General features: G+C 37.1%; 1 protein-coding gene across 1 annotated transcript; it reads left to right on the plus strand.

The window, feature by feature from the left end:
- The first annotated feature begins 1,372 nt into the window (after nt 1-1,372).
- On the plus strand, nt 1,373-4,072 carry LOC112176300 (12-oxophytodienoate reductase 2). The gene is made up of 5 exons (XM_024314141.2): nt 1,373-1,533; nt 1,698-1,838; nt 1,958-2,088; nt 2,720-2,896; nt 3,168-4,072. Exons 1-5 carry the CDS (start codon nt 1,463-1,465, stop codon nt 3,758-3,760), a joined length of 1,113 nt encoding a protein of 370 aa, XP_024169909.1. The 5' UTR covers nt 1,373-1,462; the 3' UTR covers nt 3,761-4,072.
- Nucleotides 4,073-22,278: the final 18,206 nt, after the last annotated feature.

Here is a 22,278-nt window from a genome sequence, read left to right on the forward strand (position 1 = left end):
TTATAAGTTAATGTCATATTTGTACTTTAATTAGTAAAATGGTGTTATTGAAAATTATAATTTTATATTTTATTCTTATGACTTACCAAACTAGGGCTATCACTCGGTCGGTTCGAATCGGTTATAGGTATTACCAACTTCAAAACCAAAGCTTTCGGTTTCAAAATTGAGCTACCAATTACCAACCAAAATTTTCGGTTTTTAATCAGAACTACCGAATTTAGTATTTCGGTTTTCGGTATTACCAACTTTAGAACAACTAATTATTTGTAATTAAAATTAGAACGAACAAAACTAGGTTCTTCAATTTTGTAGTGGTAAGCTTTGTACTCATTTCCTAATTATAGCTTTCTTTTGTATATATGACATCAAGTTTGAGTAATTTTCAATAAAACTAGGTTATTTAATCATCTTTAACTAGGTTACTTAAAATACATGTACTATTAATGTAGTATATGTAATAATGTTCATACTATTATGAAAATTTTTATGTTTATTCTTAATATACATGTATGTGTATTGAAAACTATAGTATATAAAACTAATATTTAGATAATCAGTAGATTCGGTATTTGCCAAAATCAAACCAACTTTTTCGGTAAGTTTCGATTTCGATTTTATTGGTCTCAGTTACCAAAAACTCGGTTTACCAAACTTAAAATATCGGTTGGTATTCGGTCGGTTTGGTAATTACCAAACACTACAATAGGAATGGAAAATAAATTTATTAATTTAATTTTCAGTAATGTTCCAAACACCCACATGAAAATACCAAAACTACCACTCCATATCGGTCTGGAAAAGACAATAAATCATTTTCCTATTTTAACATTCCTGCCAACCAAATAGGACCTTTTGGTTATATTTGATTTGGTTAACTATGCCGTTCCCATTACGCATCTTAATGCTCGGTATTTTACCCTTTAAGGAAATAGAAGTACACTCGAGGCTTCACTTAATCGCTTGGGTTGGGTTCGTGAAGAAACAAAAAAAAACAACAAAAAAGGGAAAGTAACGTCCGAGCTAACAGGTGCACGACGTCACCCTCTGCTTTTGCATTTTCTTCTTTGGACCCTATCGCTTGAAATTGAATTCCAAGTTTCAACATAAAAGGAAGACCTCAATTATCGATTGATAACTCGTTTTCAAAGAAAGACAAAATCTTACGGCCACCGGTCAAGTCAACATTGGCCGCTCTCGGTAAATACTTTCCAGTTCTTAAATCTCCCAAAACCACAACCCACGTAACTACACACGTCACAGAGTATGGCATCCAAAAGTCACAGGCCCACGATAGCCTCGTAAGACTAAAGCAGTGACATTATTGGTTCCAAACAGCCGACCTTGTCTTCTAGCACACACTCAAACGTATAAAGACCCAATTGTGTCTTCCATTCATTTTCAGACCAGAACAACTAAAACTCCAAGAACTTGAAGTTACCCAGATTGCAAGATCAGATAGATGGCTAACCAAGCTCCCACACTTCCTCTTCTTACTCCTTACAAAATGGGAAAGTTTGATCTTTCTCACAGGTAAACTTGCTTTAATCTTTCTCTCTGCATTGCATGTTACATTGGTTGATATTCTTGCTAAGGGCCCAAGAACAGGTTTTGGTTTTCTCATCTTCCAAATTTGGAATTGGATCATTACAATATTGATGGTTGTAATAAGTGTTTATTTTGTTTATTTATTCCAGAGTTGTTTTAGCGCCATTGACTAGACAGAGATCATATGGAAATGTTCCCCAGCCACATGCCATCTTATATTACTCTCAGAGAACATCTAAAGGGGGTCTTCTCATAACTGAAGCCACTGGAGTTTCTGACACAGCACAAGGGTAACTTTAAGAATAGCTATCAAGTTTCTTTCTGTAAAATCTTTAATCACAAGATGCAGTAGAATTTGCAACTTCCCATTGAAAATTTTGATCGCTTTTTGTTTTTTTCATATGTGAAGGTATCCAGATACTCCTGGTATATGGACAAAGGAGCAAGTTGAAGCATGGAAACCCATTGTCAATGCTGTACATGCTAAAGGGGGTATCTTCTTCTGTCAGATTTGGCATGTGGGGAGGGTTTCAAATACTGGTGCGTTCCTGACTTATACCTTTATGACTTGACTTTATCATGGAAACCCTTCTGAGCATAAATGACTAATTAGACTAGTGAAGCATTTGAAATCTAATTGTTCTTCCTTGGGATCTTTTTAATTTATTTTTTATTTTTATTTTTATTATTATTATTATTATTTTTATGTGTGTGCAATAGGGGTTTGGCTTCCTTAGGTTATTAGGAAAACAGAAAGTTTCAAGGTGGATGAAGTTTGATAAATTAAAATAACTTAGAATTTAGAACTAGTGTAGCATCTACTATGCCTCATAACAAGTGAATGACTGTGGCTGATGATATCTTGTTTCTCTGTTGGCGGTATATTATAGTTTCTTAAGATCTCAGATTGGTATTATGGAACCATTTTATGCCAACTCAGCCCGGATAATGTGAAAGATGGATATGTTTGATTGGATCCAGAGAACCTGCATGCATAGTATCTGATTTTACTGAATGATCTAAAGCTATCCTATTATAAACTTTAATTTCACCAATGTTATTATTTATCAATGTTGCTTCTGCTATGGGGTTGTTATAGATCAATCAATTTGATATACTTCAATATAATCTGTTGTGTGCTCATGGTGATTGTATCCCTCTTTACTTGTAGGCTTTCAGCCAAATGGACAGGTTCCAATCTCTTCTACTGACAAGCCCCTAACCCCCCAAATACGATCTAATGGCATTGATGTTGCGCAATTCACACCTCCAAGACGATTAAGGACAGATGAAATTCCTCAAATTGTCAATGATTTCAGACTTGCTGCAAGGAATGCTATGGAAGCTGGTAATATTTTTTAAGTTAAATTTGAAATTTTACATGTCCTTTCACAGAAACGTATTATATCAAAATGGAGCCAAAAATGTCTTGTTAGAAGTTAATTAAAGAAGTTGTACTAGAAAAATAAAATGTATAAATGTTCTAGGAATAACAATTTCTTACTTTCACTTCGTTATATTATCAATAAGTTATCATCTTCTCTTCGTTTTGGTTTTGGGGAATGACAAATTTCAAAAAGTCTTGGTCACACTTACATTATTGTTTGTCGATTTTATAGGTTTTGATGGGGTTGAAATTCATGGCGCTCATGGCTACCTTATCGATCAGTTTTTAAAAGATCAAGTAAATGATCGAACAGACCAATATGGTGGATCTCTAGAAAAGCGTTGCCGATTTGCACTAGACATTGTTGAAGCTGTTGTCAATGAGATAGGAGCAGATAAAGTTGGAATTAGATTATCTCCATTTGCTGACTATATGGAATCCGGAGATTCTAATCCAAAGGAATTGGGCCTTTATCTAGTCAATTCCTTGAACAAATATCGAATCCTGTACTGCCACATGGTTGAGCCAAGAATGAAGACACTTGGAGAAAAAATTGAATGTCCCCAAAGTCTCGTACCCATGAGAAAGGCTTTCAGTGGTACCTTCATTGCTGCTGGTGGTTTTGACAGGAAAGATGGGAACAATGCTGTGGCTGAGGGCCGTGCAGATCTTATCGCTTTTGGTCGTTGGTTCTTGGCTAATCCAGATTTGCCAAAGAGATTTGAGCTTAATGCTCCTCTGAATAAGTACAACAGAGATACATTCTACATATCTGATCCAGTTCTTGGTTACACTGATTATCCATTTCTTGACAGCACTGCTTGAGTTTCCAGCTGAGTATGGGAAGCTTGAACTCGCTTATATATTATTCCTGCATTGGTCTGCTTTAAAGTTTTCTTGTTACTTTTTTTTCATGGTATGTACAATTATAATACCAAACGGCAGCGGCTGGTTGACCAGACTGTAGAGTTCTCAGTTGGTATAGTGTAGCTGTTTGATATTGTAAGTTGTACCAGACTCTTCAAGTGCCCTGTCAAGTGTCTTAACGTAGCTTGTGGCGACGTGAAGATGCAAACTGATTGTAGCCTTGTGGAAGGTGATTTTAATAAAAATGGCCCGTCTTTTTACTTGTACCAACTACTGGATCGCCTGTTTGTGTGTATCTTAATTTTGAGAGATATAACTTCTGAAATCTGAACTTTGCTGTTGACTGTGGTCAACTTGATTTTATTGTTCGCATGAACTTGTAATTGAAAATACATTATAAGGTAAAACTAAACGTTGAGAATCCATGCCAGTCCTATAACTTCTACTCTTGCATGATGATGATTCTTCATCATCATATTGGTTCAAAGCCCTGTATGAAGATGAAGTTTTATCTTTCCTGGTGATTGGTGAGCTTTCTGGCTAAGTTTTTTGAAGTTTAACTTGGAAAGAATTATGGATTGTGAATTTGGGCAGGTCTAGACTGTGGAAATGGTGAAGAAAGCATGCAAATGTCTCTTCTAGATTCCTGATACACATGAACCAGTCGGACCAATGGTGGATCCAGGATTGAAATCTTGGGCGGGCTAGGATTTCTTAAAATATATATATATATATATATATATATCGTCTACAGTACATTAATGTATCGATACATCAAGTAGACTAGTTCAATACACAGGTAGACATGCGTGGAGTGAGTCTGCCCTTCTACCGAGTTAGTCTACCTCTGTATTGAACCTAGTCTACTTGATGTATCGTTACATTAATGTACTGAAGTATTTTCCATATATATATATATATATATTATGGAGAATCTCGACGGTGCGAGAGAATTTTATTAATTTAAAAAAAAGGTACACCTAGTCAAAGGGAGAATGTAGTGAGCCTTACCCCTCAAATGCATATCTATACAAAACTTAAAAAACAAAATCAACTTAACTACTTTTCATAATAGCTAATTTAACAAAAACAAAAAACTACAATATAAGCCACAATTTTATATGCACAATGAACAGAAAACAAAAAAGTACATTGGAAAACAGTAGATTTTAGCTACTCTAATAATGGACTCAAGCTTTTGTCATTCACTTTGTGTTCCAGTTCGTAGTTCCAATTCATAGTGCCATTCACAATTAAACAAACAAACATAAAGAAGCTTCCTGTTTGAAGCACAAAGTTGATTAGCACAACACTTTAATTAAACCCAAACTTGATTAGCAGAGCATCGATATACAACTTGATTAAACCCAAACTTGATTACTCATTAGCATTATACTTTAATTAAACCCACTGACCTTGATAAGTATTAAAATCAATTAAACCCACAACAATTGCATAGCAAAAGAAGACCCACTGATCGACCTTCAGACCTTGATAAGTTTTGAAATCAATTAAACCCACTGACCTTGATAACTAATAAGTATTGAAAACAATTAAACCCACAACAATTGTGCAGCAGAAAGAAGACCCACATCAGTGCATCACATTAACCCACATCAATTAAACAATAAATTGCGGATTTGCATAACAAGGAGATGGAGACTTGGAGAGAATGCTGCATACCAGATAAGACTTGATCTCTGAGACTCAAAGATCAGTGGAGATGGGAGAGCCGCAGGCGGCACTGGCGGAGGAGGAGAGAGACGATTCTCCAATCTCCAGTTCGAAATTTCGAATAGCCTGTAGTCGATGAGTGGAAGCATGAACAAGAATTTGCTTAAATCAAGAGGTTGAAGAGGAAATCAAGAAATGGATGCTTGTCTGGAATGATTTTTGATGAGATTGTGGGTTGGGAGAATGGGAGATGAGTCATTCCTTTAGGAAACGGACATCGACCTTGAGGCTGGATCTGAAATTGACGGAGGCATTCTTCTAACTGTCGGGAGTGGGGAGTTACAAGGGCTGGGCTACTGGAATCTGGACGGGCTACCCAATTAAAAAAAAATATATATATATATATACATCTTTTTTTTTTTTTTTAAGCCCAAAAATCTTGGACTAGCTTGAGCCCGTCCTAGTCTGTGCATAAATCTGCCCCTGAGTCGGACTATTTCACAGGTAGATGTTTCTCTTCACTCTCTACTCTTTGGTCAAACTGTAGTTTCCCTGAAACTGTAAGAGGTTGGGACAATTCATTTCCTGAAACTGCCATGTGCTTTGCTGGTTGATGTGCTTTGCTGGTTGGCAATTCATGGATCGGTTTATGCAATTAGGCAAGTTGGGAGGGAATTATATTAGGTAAGTAGGGGATTTTGGTTCCTGGTGCCAACTGAAGGTATAAAGACACACCTGTGTCTGCTAATCATATATTTTTATACAAAAAAAAAATGAAAAACCAACCGAAAAACAAAATAGATAGGATAGTACATTGAGGACACGACTCTTATACGTCTGCTCAAGCTCCCACATCTCCTCTCCATACTCCTTATAAATTGGGAAAGTTCAATTTTTCTCGTAGGGAATTAGTCTTCTCTACGTTTCACATTGTATTGTTAGGTCCGTAATTACCTAGTAATTTTCCTCCTACTCTTACGTTTTCGCTTAATTCTTGTATTGTTTTTTTTTTAAAAATATTTATTCTGTTTCCTATTAAATCATGCTAGGAAATTAAGTGAAGGCTCGGAAACGCATCCAAACGATGAACATTGCACACTTTTCAGTCAAATCCAATGAAGCCAAGCTGAAATGAAGAAAGAAGCAAAACGCACTAGAAGATGAAAAAGAACATAGCCGGAATTCAGCTGGATTCCGGCAACCTTCCGGCAGCACAAGAAGGTGGAGCAGCACACTTTTCGATGAAGTCAAGGAAGAAGAGGAAGAAAAAAGAAAAAATGGCATAGGAAGACGAAAAAAAGGGGCTCGCCGTGGCACGTGGTGGACAGTGGTGGAGTAGCCAATAACGGCTAAAGAAGGGGAACCACGTTCATAAAATACTTGACATTACATATAAGAGCCATAACCATAGAACCTTTGGTGTTGAAGAAAAATATTATCAAAATATTATTTTAGAAAGATTCTAAACTTATAGAAGACATCTTTTAAGTTAGAATAATTTTAAGAATGATTTACATTAAATATCTTATTCAATTTCATATCAATTCCATAATTTTATACCAAATCAATGAGAATAATTTAAGAAAGATATGCATCAAATATGATATTAAATTACTAATCAGATTTCTAATTTTAATCCTATTAATTCTTGCCTTTTATGTGCAAAGACATTCAATAAGGACATATTAGTCATGTAAAAAAGAAAAATCAATAACGATTGAGTCAACATGATGGAAAAGGAAATAAATCTGAGGTGGCAGCTGAGTCATTGGACCGCAATTAATAAGAAAAATTGATGCGGACTACAATCAATATGGAGTCTAATTTTTGGACTTTAATCTAATTAACTCTAAATTTAAATGTAAAAGAAAAGATGACAAGTGGTCCATTCTTTTTTGGACCAATTAAGATCTACTTTTTATGCTTACATGTCTTGTCCGTTACAGCTCCACTCTTCAGTACTTTTGATCTCCACCGTCCATTCATCACCGTAGGCCTTTAAATATATCATCTCTCATTCTTGCCATCCCCTTCCATTTTACTCTCTCTCTCTCTCTCTCTCTCTCTCTCTCTCTCTCTCTCTCTCTCTCTCTCTCTCTCTCTCTCTCTCTCTCTCTCTCTCTCTCTCTCGGGCGTAAGAAGAGGGCGGCTAGGTTTCCTTAGGTAAGCTTGGTGGCTCTCATCCAGTGGCTTCCATGCTGCGCCAGGATTTTAGCCTTGTCGGTGAGCGGTGAGTACGGCCGGGCGGGGATGTTTTGATGGCCGTTTCTCAGCCTGTGCTGCAGCAGTGCGGCTTAGACCTTGACGAGCTTGCAAGGCATGTGGTGGCCATGCGTCTTCTGATCGTTTGGAGGCTCTTTTTAATCTACCTGAACAACATATACGGATCCCCTCAACCCCTTTTTTCATTACTAATGGAATATCCTTCACTATTTTACTAAAAGTGGAACTATTGGCGTTCTGTCCCCTTGATTGACGACGACGGCTAGCAGGACGGCATGAGGTGGGGCTTCAATGGGCTTGTTTTGGATTGGTATTTTCGATCTGATATGGGTGTTTCGGAACCATGCGGGGAAGAGGCGTTTTGGGGGCGGTGGTGCTTCTTGTCGACGTGCTAGCGACAATGACAGGGTGGATGGTCATTCGATGTCTACTTCTGGCGGTGGCTAGGGTCTCGTAAATGTGGTGGAGGAGTGGTGGCTGCTGCAGCTTGGTGTTTGGCTAGGGTTTGAGTGCTATTGTGTTTGGGCTTTGCTTTGGGCCCAATTTTATTATTTGTGTGTTATTTCATTTTGTCTAATAATGCTCCATATTATACTGGTGGGTGCAGTAGGCCTTGGCCCTGTATACCTTATTTTTTTAGGTTGTTACAATGTGTCCAAAGGTCAGTACTGATGTACACCTAGAAGGTCTTAGACGGATATAGTGGTTCTTTTGGTGTTTTAGCTTCTCATTGATCAAGGCGGAGTAGTGTAGGCTAGTAGTCATTTTTAATGTGCAGTCAGTGCACTACTTGAGCAACGAATGTAATGGGTGATCTTCGGATCTCCTAGCTTGACCTTGTACGGTCTATGACCTTCTCAATCACAAGAATATATCTTCCTTTCCCCTCCAAAAAAAAAAAAAAAAAAAAACCTCTCTCTTTTCTCTCTAGTTCATAGTTTAGTTCTAGTTCTAGTTCATAGTTTTAGAGCTTTTGTGTAAGAGAAAGGTGTGTAGCTACTTGAGTTTCACCAAAACCGAAGCATTTACACACTTTGATCCATCACGACTCTTGTTTTCACACATTTAGGCCTTATTCTTCATTATTCTTGAATTTTATGGATGTGTGTGGTGTTTTGGGTTGTAAAAACCAAAAATCCCATATCTTGAAGCAATTCTCTCATCATTTAGCATCTAGGAATAGCCTTACAGGTCTAGGTTTAGTTCCAAAAAGAACCAAACCTATGGGTATACTCATCATTTACTACTCTTTCCTCTCTTTAACTTGTTGTTTATGATGTTTATGGCTTGTAATGTGTAATTAATAATATGGCTTATGGCCATCTCCAACCCACAAGGCTAAAAATAGCCCTGGGATTAAATTTTAGCCCTAATTTCTTTACTATTCATTGATGTGACATCAACTGTTTTCAACCAGTCAAGACTAAATTATAGCTCTAATTAAAATATATTTAAAAATTTGAACATGTTATATATAAATATATATATATATATATATATTCTTCTTTTTTATGAGGTTCTTATTTACAGTAATTGAAATCATTTTTATGATAAAAAATATTTTCCTGTTGCTGACATCATCTAGCCATTTATAACTATAAGATTATAAGATGTAATTAATATGGACCATTGATTTAAACATTTGAAAATACACTAACACATGCATGCAAATTTTATCACATGACGTGGGCCTCGCCATTTTCTGATCCAATCAGTTGGGTCTCCCTAGGCCAATGAATAAAATATTATTATTTTTAAAGGCTATAGGGCTAAATCAAGGGTTATATTTAGCCATTTAGGTTGCACTTTAGCCCTAAAAAATAACCCTTTAACCCTTAACTATTTGGGTTGGACATAAAAATTGTCAAATTTTAGCCATTTGGCCCTTTAACCCTTTGGGTTGGAGATGGCCTCAGAGTAGTTAAATTTGAGTTTGGGCTAACTTATGTACAAAAAAAGAAAAATGTAATTTTCCATGTTCTTTGATGTTTATGCATATTTTGAAACTCATGTGATTCATAGTTTCCTCGATGTTTTGTAATGCTCTCTCTGCCAAAGCTCCTAACCCTAGCAAAACCCTAACTGCTTTGGATTAGGGCTCCATCAATGGCATATTGCGCCGACGTCAAGTAGATCACCCCTTTCTGCATCTCGCTGTCTTCGTGCAGCAAGCCAATGTTGATTTTAGTCGACAAGTTTTCAATCGGAGTTCCCTCTCGCTGAGGAGACATACTCGGGTTTCAGCCCCACCGCGTCGCACCGGAATGGATTCGAAGTGGAAGGCGGTTATGCCATCGCCGACCTCCCATCTGAGGAGAATTTGGATTGGTTTCGACGGCATAGAGGTTGCCCTTTGCTTTCTGGTATGCGTCGAGATCTTTGGGATCCGGGTCGGCCTCGAAGGTTGGGTGCAAGACGTCGAGTGCGGCAGCATGCGATAGTTGTTTCCTGGTTTAGGTTGAGGAGAATGGTAGCAATGTGTTGTGGTGGAAAAACAGGGCAGTGGTTCTTGACCTTGGTCGAGAATCAACATGTTCATGCCAGAGGTCCAAAACAAGGCGCGGTGATGGGCTTTGGGTGCTTTGGTCAATGAGTGTGGCGAATAGCGTTGCTACGCATCGTAAGAGTTGTGCAGCGGTGGACATAGAGGTGGTCGGCATGGCCATGATCACAAGTGCTGCAAATGGATAGGTGCTCATGTCATGGTGGGTGCCCAGATCAGTTCGCTGGTCTAAGTCCCAGTGGAGGCCCAACCCAAATTGGGTGTAGATTTGGTGGCCCAGAACAAATTGGTCCCCAAACCAGAATTGGTGCCCACATCTGTTGGGTTAACAGTTCTATGGGTTTTCGCATTTGGGATCCTAGAGGATTAATCAGAATAACTACACTTATGTTTATCATAGGTGCTTCGAACTTGTATACTATAGGGTTGGTTTTACACCAAGTAAATGAATCTTCTGGAGTACCACAATTGTGTGCATTGGTAAAGGAGGATTCAAGATATTTTATTTTCTGTGAAATGACTTTACATAGTTATATAGGCTCTTTGAATAATTGAGCAAGATTTGTAACAGTGAATGGTACAGGGTGTCCTTATGGACAGTTTGTTTGTGCCGTTCTGGCCCTTCATTAATGGAATCTCTTTGGCCCAAAAAAAAAAAAAAGCATATTTTGAATCTCTTGGCTACTTTACTTTAATGCCTCCTAAGTGTGTTTTTAGATTTGTCACCTAGAAGCATGTTTGAGGAAATTAATGAATTAGTAACATGAACTTAACAAATTCTTCAATCCGTGAGTATTTGTAGCTAAATAGCTAGTGGCTTAGCTTATTCCTAATGGAAAAATTAAGTTTCTTGAATTTCTCACCTTGAGCTTAATGCTCGGTGCCATGAGTTTAAAAGTCGAGAAGCCTTAAGCTTTGTGGCCTCAAAGCCCTTTAATGTTTTAGCAAATGTAAATGGGACTAAGGTAATCTAGTTTTGCTTTAGTGACATGGTTAGGTTGCATGACTAGTTTGTAGGTCAGTTTCTCTAGCGAAAATCAAGGGGGAATTTATGAAAGCATGTTGTTACATTAAAATTGGGTTATATTGTGTGCATGAGTAAGGCTAGGTGTGATGCCCAAGTCCCTATTTTTCTCATTTGGTTAAATCTCTACACTTGTGCAAATATTGTTTACTTTATATGCTTGTAATTTTATTTAGTTTTAAAAAAATCAAGCCTTTTTCACCACTTAACATGGTGAATATCATCCGTGCAATTCTTGGCTTCCAAAGAACCGAAATTGTGCAGTATAAAAAGGTAGACTTTGCATATTTTTCGTGGTTTAATTGTGGTAATCCAGCTAGCTAGGATAGAGTTTCCCCCAATCCTTTTGGTATGATACTCTTACTTTCCCTTACTAAGACTTGGCCTAGGAGTAGGGCACATCATACATAAATTTGCACACATTTTATACTAATAATCTCTCCAACAAGTTTTTGGCACTGTTACCAAGGACTAAGGTAAAACTCAGTTCTTAGCTTAGGTTGCCATGGGACTAGAACCCATTCTTAGTTCATCTGTACTTTGCTTTCTTAGTTTTGTTGTTTTTGTATTAGTTACCTTATTCTCAAAATATGTGATAAGTTCTTTAGTTAAGTAAGTGGAAACTTATGGTAAGAAAAGACTAAATTAAATTGAGCATATTGAAATTGGAAAAATAGTTTGCGTATTTACTATTTGCTTATTACATATTGCAAGTTCACCTTTTTAGTTTGTTGAAACATGTTGTTTAAAGTAAAAAAAAGTTGTAATAGCGGTAAAATTGGACTAATTGGAGCATATTGTACTTTGTGGAAGTTAGTCTTAACTACTCACTCTTTTTGCTTATATTGTTCCAATTTAGCTTTCTGGCTTGTTAATTTAAAATTTCTTTGAATTTTTCCAGGTCCTTTAATTTCGCTTCTTTTAGATTTGAATTTAATAAAAACTTGTGATTTAGGAGTTCATATTTGTACTATCGGTTTATTCACTCTTCATAACCAGACTTATCTGATTTATCTGATTGAATTAATTTATGAGGAGTTACTGAAAGGTACGAGTGTTACACAATACCCAAAGTTGGATTTATTTTCCTTTTAAGGTAAATTGGATTGGGATTTTATCTTTGTAATGTATTGGTTTATCACTTCTCACAACTAGGCTCACCTTAGTACGTAGAGTAGAATACGATGTCTAGGTAAGAGGCTAGGAATTTATCCTGGGTGTTGTGCTGAGTACTAAGTGAGTCTTGTTCTACCAAAGCAGCACATATTCTTATCTGATCATATTTCGAAAAGAGTTACTGAACGGTTAAGTGTAGGACCTTGCGCTTAGTACGCCAAAACATTGTGCTCAATTTAAAATTCTGCCAAACTTAACTTGGAACCATGCCAAATTCGTTACACCTAATTTGAAACTAAGCCAATTGGAATCCTTGTCCCTTTTACTTTTCTACTTGCAAGTTCTAGTTTAATGGTGTCCCTAAGATATTGGAATCAAAGTACAACTTGAAATAGAAAAGCTAAAAGAGACAAAGATTTTGAATTTGGCGTAGTTCTAAACGAGGTTTGGCAGAATTCCAAACTAAGAGCAATGTTTGGTGTAGTTGAAAACTAAGCGCAAGGTTCAACACTTACCTGGTCGATAGCTATTTTTGAAATACAACCAGCTAAGAGTAGGAGCGGCTTTGGTAGAGCAAGGCTCATTTAGTACGCGGCACAACACTCAGGATAAATTCCTAGCCTCTTACCTAAACATATTATTCTACTAAGGGGAGCCTAATTGCTAGAAGTGATAAACCAATACGTTACAAAGGTGAAATCCCGATCCAATTTACTTTAAAAGAAAAAGAAATCTAGCTTTAGATGTTGTCTAACACTCAACCTTTCGGTAACTCCTCATGAAATAATTCAATCGGACAAACCTAGTTGTAAAGAGTGAATAAACTCAATGATACAAATATAGACTCCTAAACCACAAGTTTTAATTAAATTCAAATCTAAGAGAAGCGAAATTAAAGGACCTTGACAAATTCAAAGAAATTTTAAATTAACATGACTAAAAGTGAAATTGGAACAAGTATAACAAAAAGAGCGCGTAGTTTTCACAAGTACAATTTGCTTCAAGTTGACCCAAGTTAAGGTCCAAGTTAAGACTAAAATTTTCAAATAATATTGACCCAAGCTGTGCTTTGTGTCGGGAGAATTTAGACTCATGATCATCTTTTTAGACTATGCCCTTTCACCCAAGAAGTTTGGCGAGGCACCCCACATTGCCCAACCTTGCTCAACTACTTCTTCTCACCCCTCAAGACCTGGGAATCAGCTAAAGATAAAATGGGAGCCTCCTCCCTTGAACAGTGTGAAGCTTAACTTTGATGGTTCAATTAGACAAAGCCAAGATGCAGCTGCCTCCAGATTTGTAGTTAGAGATGCAAAAGGATACGTGCTAATTGCTAGTGCCAAAACCTATCAATTATAGTAATGTTTTGCAAGATGAAGAGTCAGGCTTAAGAGCTGCAGTTCAAGCAGGCTACAATGAACTTCTCATTGAAGGTGACTCCAAGACCCTTATTGATAGCATTAACAACACTTCACCCCCTCTTTGGAGAATCAAGAAAAACATATATAATATTAAGTCACTTGTTGTAAACTTTAATGTTTTCCTTCAAATATGTATTTTGAGAAGCTAATGGTGTGGCTGATGCTTTAGCTAACTTAGGGCACTAGGATTTAGTTTGGTATGATCCCTTGTAGGGCTTCTTTGTAATTTCATTTCTCAAGAAAGAAGAAAAGAAAAAAGAAAAAATAACGGGGGCACGACGTCACTATCTGCTTTTGGATTTTGTTTTGAGAGCGTCTGCTCTCCACCCCGGGTGGATCTCCAACTGGCCTATTAACAGTGCGTGGGTTTCACGCTCTGTTGCTGTTTGCACCAAAAACAATTGTCAGTAAATTTATATTTACTGTAATCACATGCAGTGCACATGTTTCATAACTGGATCAAAACACTATCAATCTGAAGTTCATCAACCATAACCTTTCCTCCGCCGCACTGAGCAGGTTTAGCAAGAACCAACCAAATCCCAAAAATGGTCACTGAGAACGATGAACAGTGGCAATCTGGATTTGCCCAGATTTCCAACTCTTTCATATATCCTCAACCAAAATTAGTATTTAAGCGCAGAAACCATACTAGACACCGAGTTAATTCCGACAGTGGACTTCTACGTTCTATATGTGCATCAATTTGCAGGATATTTATTGTCTTTACAGGAGGACGATCAAATGCAAGTAAAACAGTGTCAATGCTATAGGATCTCTGCTTTTGTGTGAAATGTTATAAAAAATGGAAGAAAAGCAAGAGTAACACGTTAAGAATATGAGTAGTAGGCTGCAATGGAGAGGCAGTAGTATATGTTCATTTATGTGTAGACCGTTAATACTACTGGCGGGATGGTCTACGACCATTTTTGAATTACACTATGTAATTCTTAGACCTTGTCAATTGATTGGGCTGACAAAACTGTAGGCCCAGATGATAAGACTCAGATCTTTCATTATATATAGTGCAAATGCAAATGGGGATGTGCAATACGTTTTTCCATACTGCAATTTGCATGTACTCCAATGGTGCATTCATACTCAGTCCATTTTCAATCACAACCCTAAACCCCAAACTCCAATCACAAAATAATAATTCGAACACTCTCTTTTTAGTGTTCACTAATATGAGTAACAAGTTGTTGTATCCTTATTTCAACCCACATCATTATGTAGTTATTTTGTCTAATGAGCCATATTCATTATGAAATACTTTATCAAAAGAACTTGGAAATATTATCAGCCTGTCATCTTCGTTTTTCCTTATTTAACTCGCACAAAATTAAGTCCGTTGGTAGTAAAATTAATTTAGAATTATTTTATAGTTATGGTGAAAATAATAGTGAGAATTATGATGAGAATAATGGTGAGAGTTAGTGATATCATAGGTTATAAGAATTAAGAAGGTTTAAGGTTATTTTAACGGTCTAATACTTGGGTCCCTAATCACTACTAGAATTTTGCTCTTAGACATCACGACAATTACATCTATGAGTTTGTATTTCTACTTCTACGGTTTGAACAGTAGTGAAATTTTCGTCTTCCCTCAATTTTACAATTTTTTTTTATCTGGTTGAGGATATCTTTAAATGTTTGAGCTATTTTTTTTTTTCACTAAATACTTACTCGAATTTTTATGAACCTCAATGTTAATTGTTTACAAGTTGTGCTAAATAACGAATTGTCTCTAATTTTCTTTGTTAAATTTTTTGATATATTTTTCATACCCCCCATATAAATTAAATCTTGGGTTCACCACTTTATGGCTTATATGTATAATTAATAATATGGGTTGTGAATAGTTGAATTTGGAGTTAGGGCTAACTCATGCACAAAACAATGTAATTTTCCATGTAGTTTTATGTTTATGTATGTTTTAAATCTCTTGCTACTAATTTACTTTAATGCCTCTTAAGTGTGTCACCTAGAAGCATGTTTTAGGAAATTAATAAATTGGAAACATGATCTTGACAAATTCTTGAATCAGTGAACAAGTGTAGCTAAATAGGTGGTGGCTTAGCTTATTCCTAAGAGAAAGGTTAGGTTAATTTTCTTGAATTTCTCACCTTGAGCTTAATGCTTGGTGCCTTGAATTTAAAAGTCGAGAGGCCTTAAGCTTTGTGGCATCAAAGCCTATGGGGGTAGTCAACGGATTTGACTCAAGCGCGGCAATGATGACGCCTATTAAGTGCAACAATGATGATGATCATAAAATTCAGAAATAAGTACAGGTATAAAGGCGGTAATAAATCATGATTTATGACCCTAGTCGGCTCACAGTATAAGTAGGGGCAAGACGACCAGGCATGATATCTCATTCCTACTCTTTTTATTACACACAACTCAAACAGTTTCTAACTTGAGCGTCGGAGGGTTTTCTGCATGTACCTCCCCTCTCTTTCGAGCCAATGGACAACTCCAAGTCAACAATGAGGGAGGTTTCTCATTCATTTCTGGTCAGCTCCTGCTTCAGTCAGTATTCATTGACGAGTCAAATTTGCCTTTCTAATTTTTTGTTGCCAACAAGTGGTCTGTGGGAAACATTTTTCCCTAAAAAGTGATTGCGGGATCTACATATCAAGGAATCTGATTTCCATTGGTAAGAAATGGGAGTGATGGAATATAAACCTCGAATTAGTAAAGCTATCAATGAGAAAAGAGGCTCTCGGCGACGAGTAAAAGGACTACTGACAAAGAAAAAAAATATCCTCAACAAGGAGAAGCCTTCGATGAAACAAAAATGTCCTCAATGAGGAAAGCCCTTGATAAAGAAAAATATTCTCAACAAGAAGCCTTCGATGAAGAAAAATATCCTTGATGCAGGGAAGCATTTGACGAAGAAAAAAATCTCCTCGACAAGGAAAGCCCTTGACGAAGGAAAGATGTCATCAATGAAGAAAAAAATATCCTCAACAAGGAGAAGCCTTTGACGAAGAAAAAAAAAATCAATGAGGCAAAAGCCCACAATGTTCAGCCGAATCTTCATCTCTCAATATTTTCCACAGTCGCAAGCAAAAGAAAGACGTTGCAGATCTATTCAACACCAAGAAAATGTGAGACAAAAAGGTGTTTCTTCAAGCAAATCAAGACAGAGATAATGAACATCAGTTGTGACCCCCAGGACGTGGTAATTGCATCCGAAGAATGACTCCACCTAGTATGTCCCTTTACTAGAATCTGTCATGCGATCCTGGTGTATGATCGAGGATGGAACCCGCATCGAAAAGGCAAAATCACGGTAATGTAGACTAATGTTCTTTCCTTTTTTTTCTAATTTTCGCTTGTGGCCAAAATGGCTGAAATATTATTAGCTTAATTCGTGAAATTTTATGGTAAACTTGCCTACAGAAGAAACGTCTCATTTTGGAATGAAAACATGAGGCCTACAGCAGAAGTAATACCGAGGCCGGCAACAGAAGTAATACATGGGGCCTGTGGTCGGAATGTGAGCATAAGGCCGCTGGTCGGAATGTATATATGAGGCCAGTGGCATAAATGAATGCAGGAGGCCGGTGGGCTAAATGTATGTGTGTACATACTAGGGAAGTCTTCACTAGGTTTGGCATTATCGGCTCCAGGCCCATCGGGATCCCCAGGTACCATGCCATGGACCGGGTCCACGACCCACCATGGCGGGGCCCATGTGGGTTGTTGTTGGAGACATCATTGAGTATGAAAGTGTGTGTAAATTTGTGTATGATGTTCCTTACTTCCAAGTGTAGAAGGTCAAGTTTTAGTAAGGGAAAATATAGAGTATCGTACCCAAGGGATTGGGGGAAACTCCACCCCAGCTAGATTACCGCAAGAGAGCCTAGAAAAAATATGCAATCTACCTTTTTACAAAGTCACAACCTTAGCCCTTTGGAAGCTAAAGATCATGAGGATGATATTAACAATTATGGTAATGAACGACTTGATTGATTTTAATTTTTATGCGAACAAATTAAAAGTACACAAAAATAAAGTATGCAAATAAAAATAGAGATTTTGATATAAGAGAGAAATAGAGGCTTAGGCATCACACCTAGCCTTACTCATGCACACAATATAACCCAAATTTAATGTAACAACATGTTTTGATAAATTTCCCCTTAGTGCTTTGATGAAGCTACCAAGAAACCAACTAGTCATGCAATTTTAACGATCTCTTCCGAAGCAAATCTAAATTACACAACTTTTATACCATTCAAATCTTCCGGATTATAAATGGCCTATGGTGCCATGAGCCTAAATTCTTCCGGAATCTAAACTCACAACATCATGCTTTAATTTAAAGGTAAGAAATTCAAGCAACTTAGTTCTTCCCGTACGAATAAGCTAAGCCACCACCTATTTGGCTACACATGCTCAAGGACTCAAGAGTTTATCAAGTTCATGTTTCCGATTCATTAACTTCCTAAAGCATGCTTCTAGGTGATAAATCTATGAACACACTTAGGATACATTAAAGTATAGTAGCCAAAAGATTCAAAACATGCATAAACATCAAATAACATAAAGATTACATTGTTTTGTGCACAAGTTTGGCTAGGGCTAAAATTCAATTACTCACAACTCATATTTACACAACTACAAGCCATAAACATCATAAATAACAAATAAAATAGAGCAAAGAGTGGAGAACAAGTGATATACCCACGGGTTTGACTCTATTTGGAGCCAAACCAATAGAACAAGATGTCTCCATTGTCTCCTAGATGCTATATGAGAAGAGAAAAGCTTCAAAGTATAGGGATTTCGGTTTCTAGAACCCAAATCACTATACAAATCTACAAAATCTCAAGAACAAAGTAAGAACAAGGCTTGAATGTGTGAGAAACAATAGAAGTGATTGATCAAAGTGTGTAGAAACTTCGGTTTTGGTGAAACCCAAGTGGCTACACACCTCTCTCTTACACAAAATCAAAGAACTATGAACTAGCTATGAAAAACTAGAGAGAAACTATGCTAGAACTAGAGAAAAGAGAGATTTTGATGTTGCAAAGTGAGAGAGTAAAAGGGTGAACCGTTTTGGGGAGAGAAAATTGGCTATTTAAAGGCCAAGGCAATTCAAATCAAGGGTGGAGATCAAAAGGAATGAAGGGCTAGATGTGATTGACAAATATGTAAGCACAAAATGTGGATCAAGTTTTTAACTCTACATAGAAATGACCTAGAAAGCCCATAGATATTTTGGTGGAGGAGAAAAAATAAGGGTAGAAGGGTCATAGTGTAGGGGAACAAGGTAATAAATAGGAGACAAAGGTGTAAAGTGTAAGAATTGGATCACTTGTCATCTTTCAACTTTTGAATTTCAAAATAACCTAGACCTAAAGTCTTCCCACCTAAAGTCTCTAACCCTAATCAGCTCTTTCCTGTCCTCCATCCATGTTCTTGGCCGGCCAACTCGGCCGGAAAAGTCCGGAATCCGGCGTTGACCACCGTTGACCTATTTCTTTGTCCGTTTGTGCATTTTCTTCTCATTTCTTCCTTCAATTGAATCTCCACCGAAGGTTCTGAATTGGCCTTTGACTTCTTCATACCGAATGTTCCTCCATGAGTTTAGATCATCCAGGTAAAATTTCAGAGCTTAGTTCACCGTGGTTTGGCCGGAAATTCTGCCGGAATACGTACAGGTCAGGTTTTACAATTTTCGTCTTTTAGTCAGAAATTTATGCCTATCTTTTGAAGCCCTTCCACTCCGAACTAGCTCTTGCACTCTTCATAATAAATGATCGTTAGGATGTATAGAATGATCTGGAAAGTTTCAACTCATTTGAAGTTCATTTGGTCGGCCTGTCGCTGCTCCTTCCTTGCCTAGCTCGGTTTCTCCTAGCCGGAGTAGGAAAATGTGCTAAAGTTGACTTTTTAGTGCATTTCCAAGCTTCTCCATCATTTCCTAGCATGATAAGGAAAACATAATAAATAAATATAAATAAACACAAAGGTTAAGCAAAAGTGCAAGATTAGGGGAATAATTAGTAGGTAATTATGGACCTAACAGTTGTCAAAACAGGCACCCAGGGCCCGGGACCTGATTAGCACAGTCCATCTAAATATACACCAGAAGGCTGATATAGCAGCAAGGGGACAACATTCATCCCACATCGAAGATAGGGGGAACCCCTTTCCCTTGCTCGAGTATTAAAGCATCAGCACAACCACCTTTTACGGGTAATAACTCCTTTATCCACTATTTATATCATTCATTTGTATATTGGTATCTTACTCAGGCATCGGAGGGGCATAAACCGTCCGGTATGGTTTATCCCTCTAACGCTATGTCTCTGATACAGGATTGAGGAGTTGGATCGGTACCCCAGGTGGTATAGCATTCTGTGTGAGGTACCCTGAGAAAGCCACCAGAAACAATGTGTAAGGCCGGTGGCCGAAATGCATGTGTATGGCCGGTGGCCTAGAGGAACCAAGAGAACTGTGTAAGGCTAGTAGCTGAAATGAATATATGAGGCCGGTGGCCAAAATAGATTGTTGAGGCTGGTGGCCAAAATGAATAGAGTTGTCTATCTGAATCGAGGGGAAATGGGGGCAACTCCGTGTCCCATACAGAAACTAACTCTTCGCCTTGAGAGCAATCCATGAATTCATCATATACGATTTGATTTCGAACTCTTGCTCCTCTGAATATACTTGGTTTTCATTGTTATTGAACTTCTCTTAAGCGTCGGTTCTTGGTAAGGACGACAATGATACATAAGCAACAAATTGTTTTTCTTCTTCTGCTTAGATAAGTGCACAACAAAGAAAAACAAGGGGGTATTATGGGGGTAGTCAACTGATTTGACTCACAATCATGACGATTAAACCCTGTTATGGACATATGAGTAAATATGACCATAAATGCGGTGATAACTACGATTGTAAATGCTGCAATGATGACGGCTATTAAGCGCGACAATGATGACGATCATAAAGCTCAAAAATAAGTACAGGTGTAAAGGCGGTAATAAATCACGAGTTATGACCCACGTTGCCTCATACTTATAAGTAGGAGGCAAGAAGACCAAGTATGATATCTCATTCCGACTCTTTCTATTACACATAACTCAAACAGTTTTTAACTTGAGCGTCGGAAGGTTTTCTGCAGGTACATCCCATCTCATTCGAGCTAATGGACATCTCCAAATCAACAATGAGGGAAGCTTCTCAATCATTCCTGGTCGGCTCCTACTCCAGTCAATATTCATTGGCGAATCAAATTCCCCTTTGGAATTTTTCATCTCCAACAAAGCCCTTTAACAAATGTAAATGGCACTAAGGTAATCTAGCTTTACTTTAGCAACATGGTTAGGTTGCATGACTAGTTGGTACCTCGGTTTCTCTAGAAAAAATCAAGGAGGAATTTAGGAAAGCATGTTATTACATTAAAATTGGGTTATATTTTGTGCATGAGTAAATGTAGGTGTGATGCCTAAGTCTCTATTTTTCTCATTTGGTTAAATTTTTACACTTTTGCTAATTTTGTTTACTTTAAATGCTTGTAGTTCAATTTAGTTTAAAAACAATCAAGTCGTTTTCACCACTTAACATTGTGAATACCATCCGTGCAATTCTTGGCTTCCAAACTTCCATAATTGTTCATTGTAAAAAGGTAGACTTTACATATTTTTCTAGGTTTATTTGCTGTACTCTAGATAGGATAGAGTTTCCCCTAATCCTATGGGTACGATAATATTATTTTCCCTTACTAAAACTCGGCCTCCTCACTTGGGAGTAGGGCGAATCATACACAAATTTGCACACATTTTATACTCAATGATGTTTCCAACAAGTTTTTGGCACTGTTGCCGAGGATTGAGGTAAAACTCAATCTCTAGCTTAGGTTACCGTGGGACTAGAAAACCCATTCTTAGTTTACCTTTACTTTGCTCCCTTAGTTTTGTAGTTTTTTTTTTGTGTTAGTTACCTTGTTTTTGAAATTTGTGATAATTTCTTTAGATAAGTAAGTGGTAAATTGTGGTAAAGAAAAAATAAAATTGAGCATGTTGAAATTGGAAAAATAGTCTTGCCTATTTAATATTTGGTTATTACATATTGCAATTTCACCTTTTCAGTTTATTGAAATTGGTTGTTTAAAGTAAAAAGTTGTAATAGCGGTAAAATGGACTAATTCGAGCATATTGTATTTGTGAAAGTTAGTCTTAACTACTCGCTTGCTTATACTTGTTCAAATTTTGCTTTTTGTCTTGTTAATTTAAGATTTCTTTGAATTTGTAATGGTCCTTAATATTCGCTTATCTTAGATTTGAATTTAATTAGAACTTGTGGTTTAGGAGTCCATATTTGTACCGTCAAGTTTATTCACTCTTCCCAACTAGGCAGTCTAGGCTTATCCGATTGGATTAGTTCATGAGGAGTTATCGAAAGGTTGAGTGTTAGACAAACCCAAAGTTGGATTTATTTTTCTTTTAAATTAAATGAATTGGGATTTTACCTTTTAATGTATTGGATTATCACT

The sequence above is a fragment of the Rosa chinensis genome, chromosome 7, assembly GCF_002994745.2.
Source record: "Rosa chinensis cultivar Old Blush chromosome 7, RchiOBHm-V2, whole genome shotgun sequence".
Classification (NCBI taxonomy): Eukaryota; Viridiplantae; Streptophyta; class Magnoliopsida; order Rosales; family Rosaceae; genus Rosa; species Rosa chinensis.

Excerpts from the sequence above, each read along its gene's own strand:
- LOC112176300 (XM_024314141.2), top strand. The coding sequence starts at position 1,463 with ATGGCTAACCAAGCTCCCACACTTCCTCTTCTTACTCCTTACAAAATG. Across the intron at positions 1,534-1,697 it reads AAGTTTGATCTTTCTCACAG|AGTTGTTTTAGCGCCATTGA; the intron begins GTAAACTTGCTT and ends TATTTATTCCAG. Across the intron at positions 2,897-3,167 it reads AAGGAATGCTATGGAAGCTG|GTTTTGATGGGGTTGAAATT; the intron begins GTAATATTTTTT and ends TCGATTTTATAG.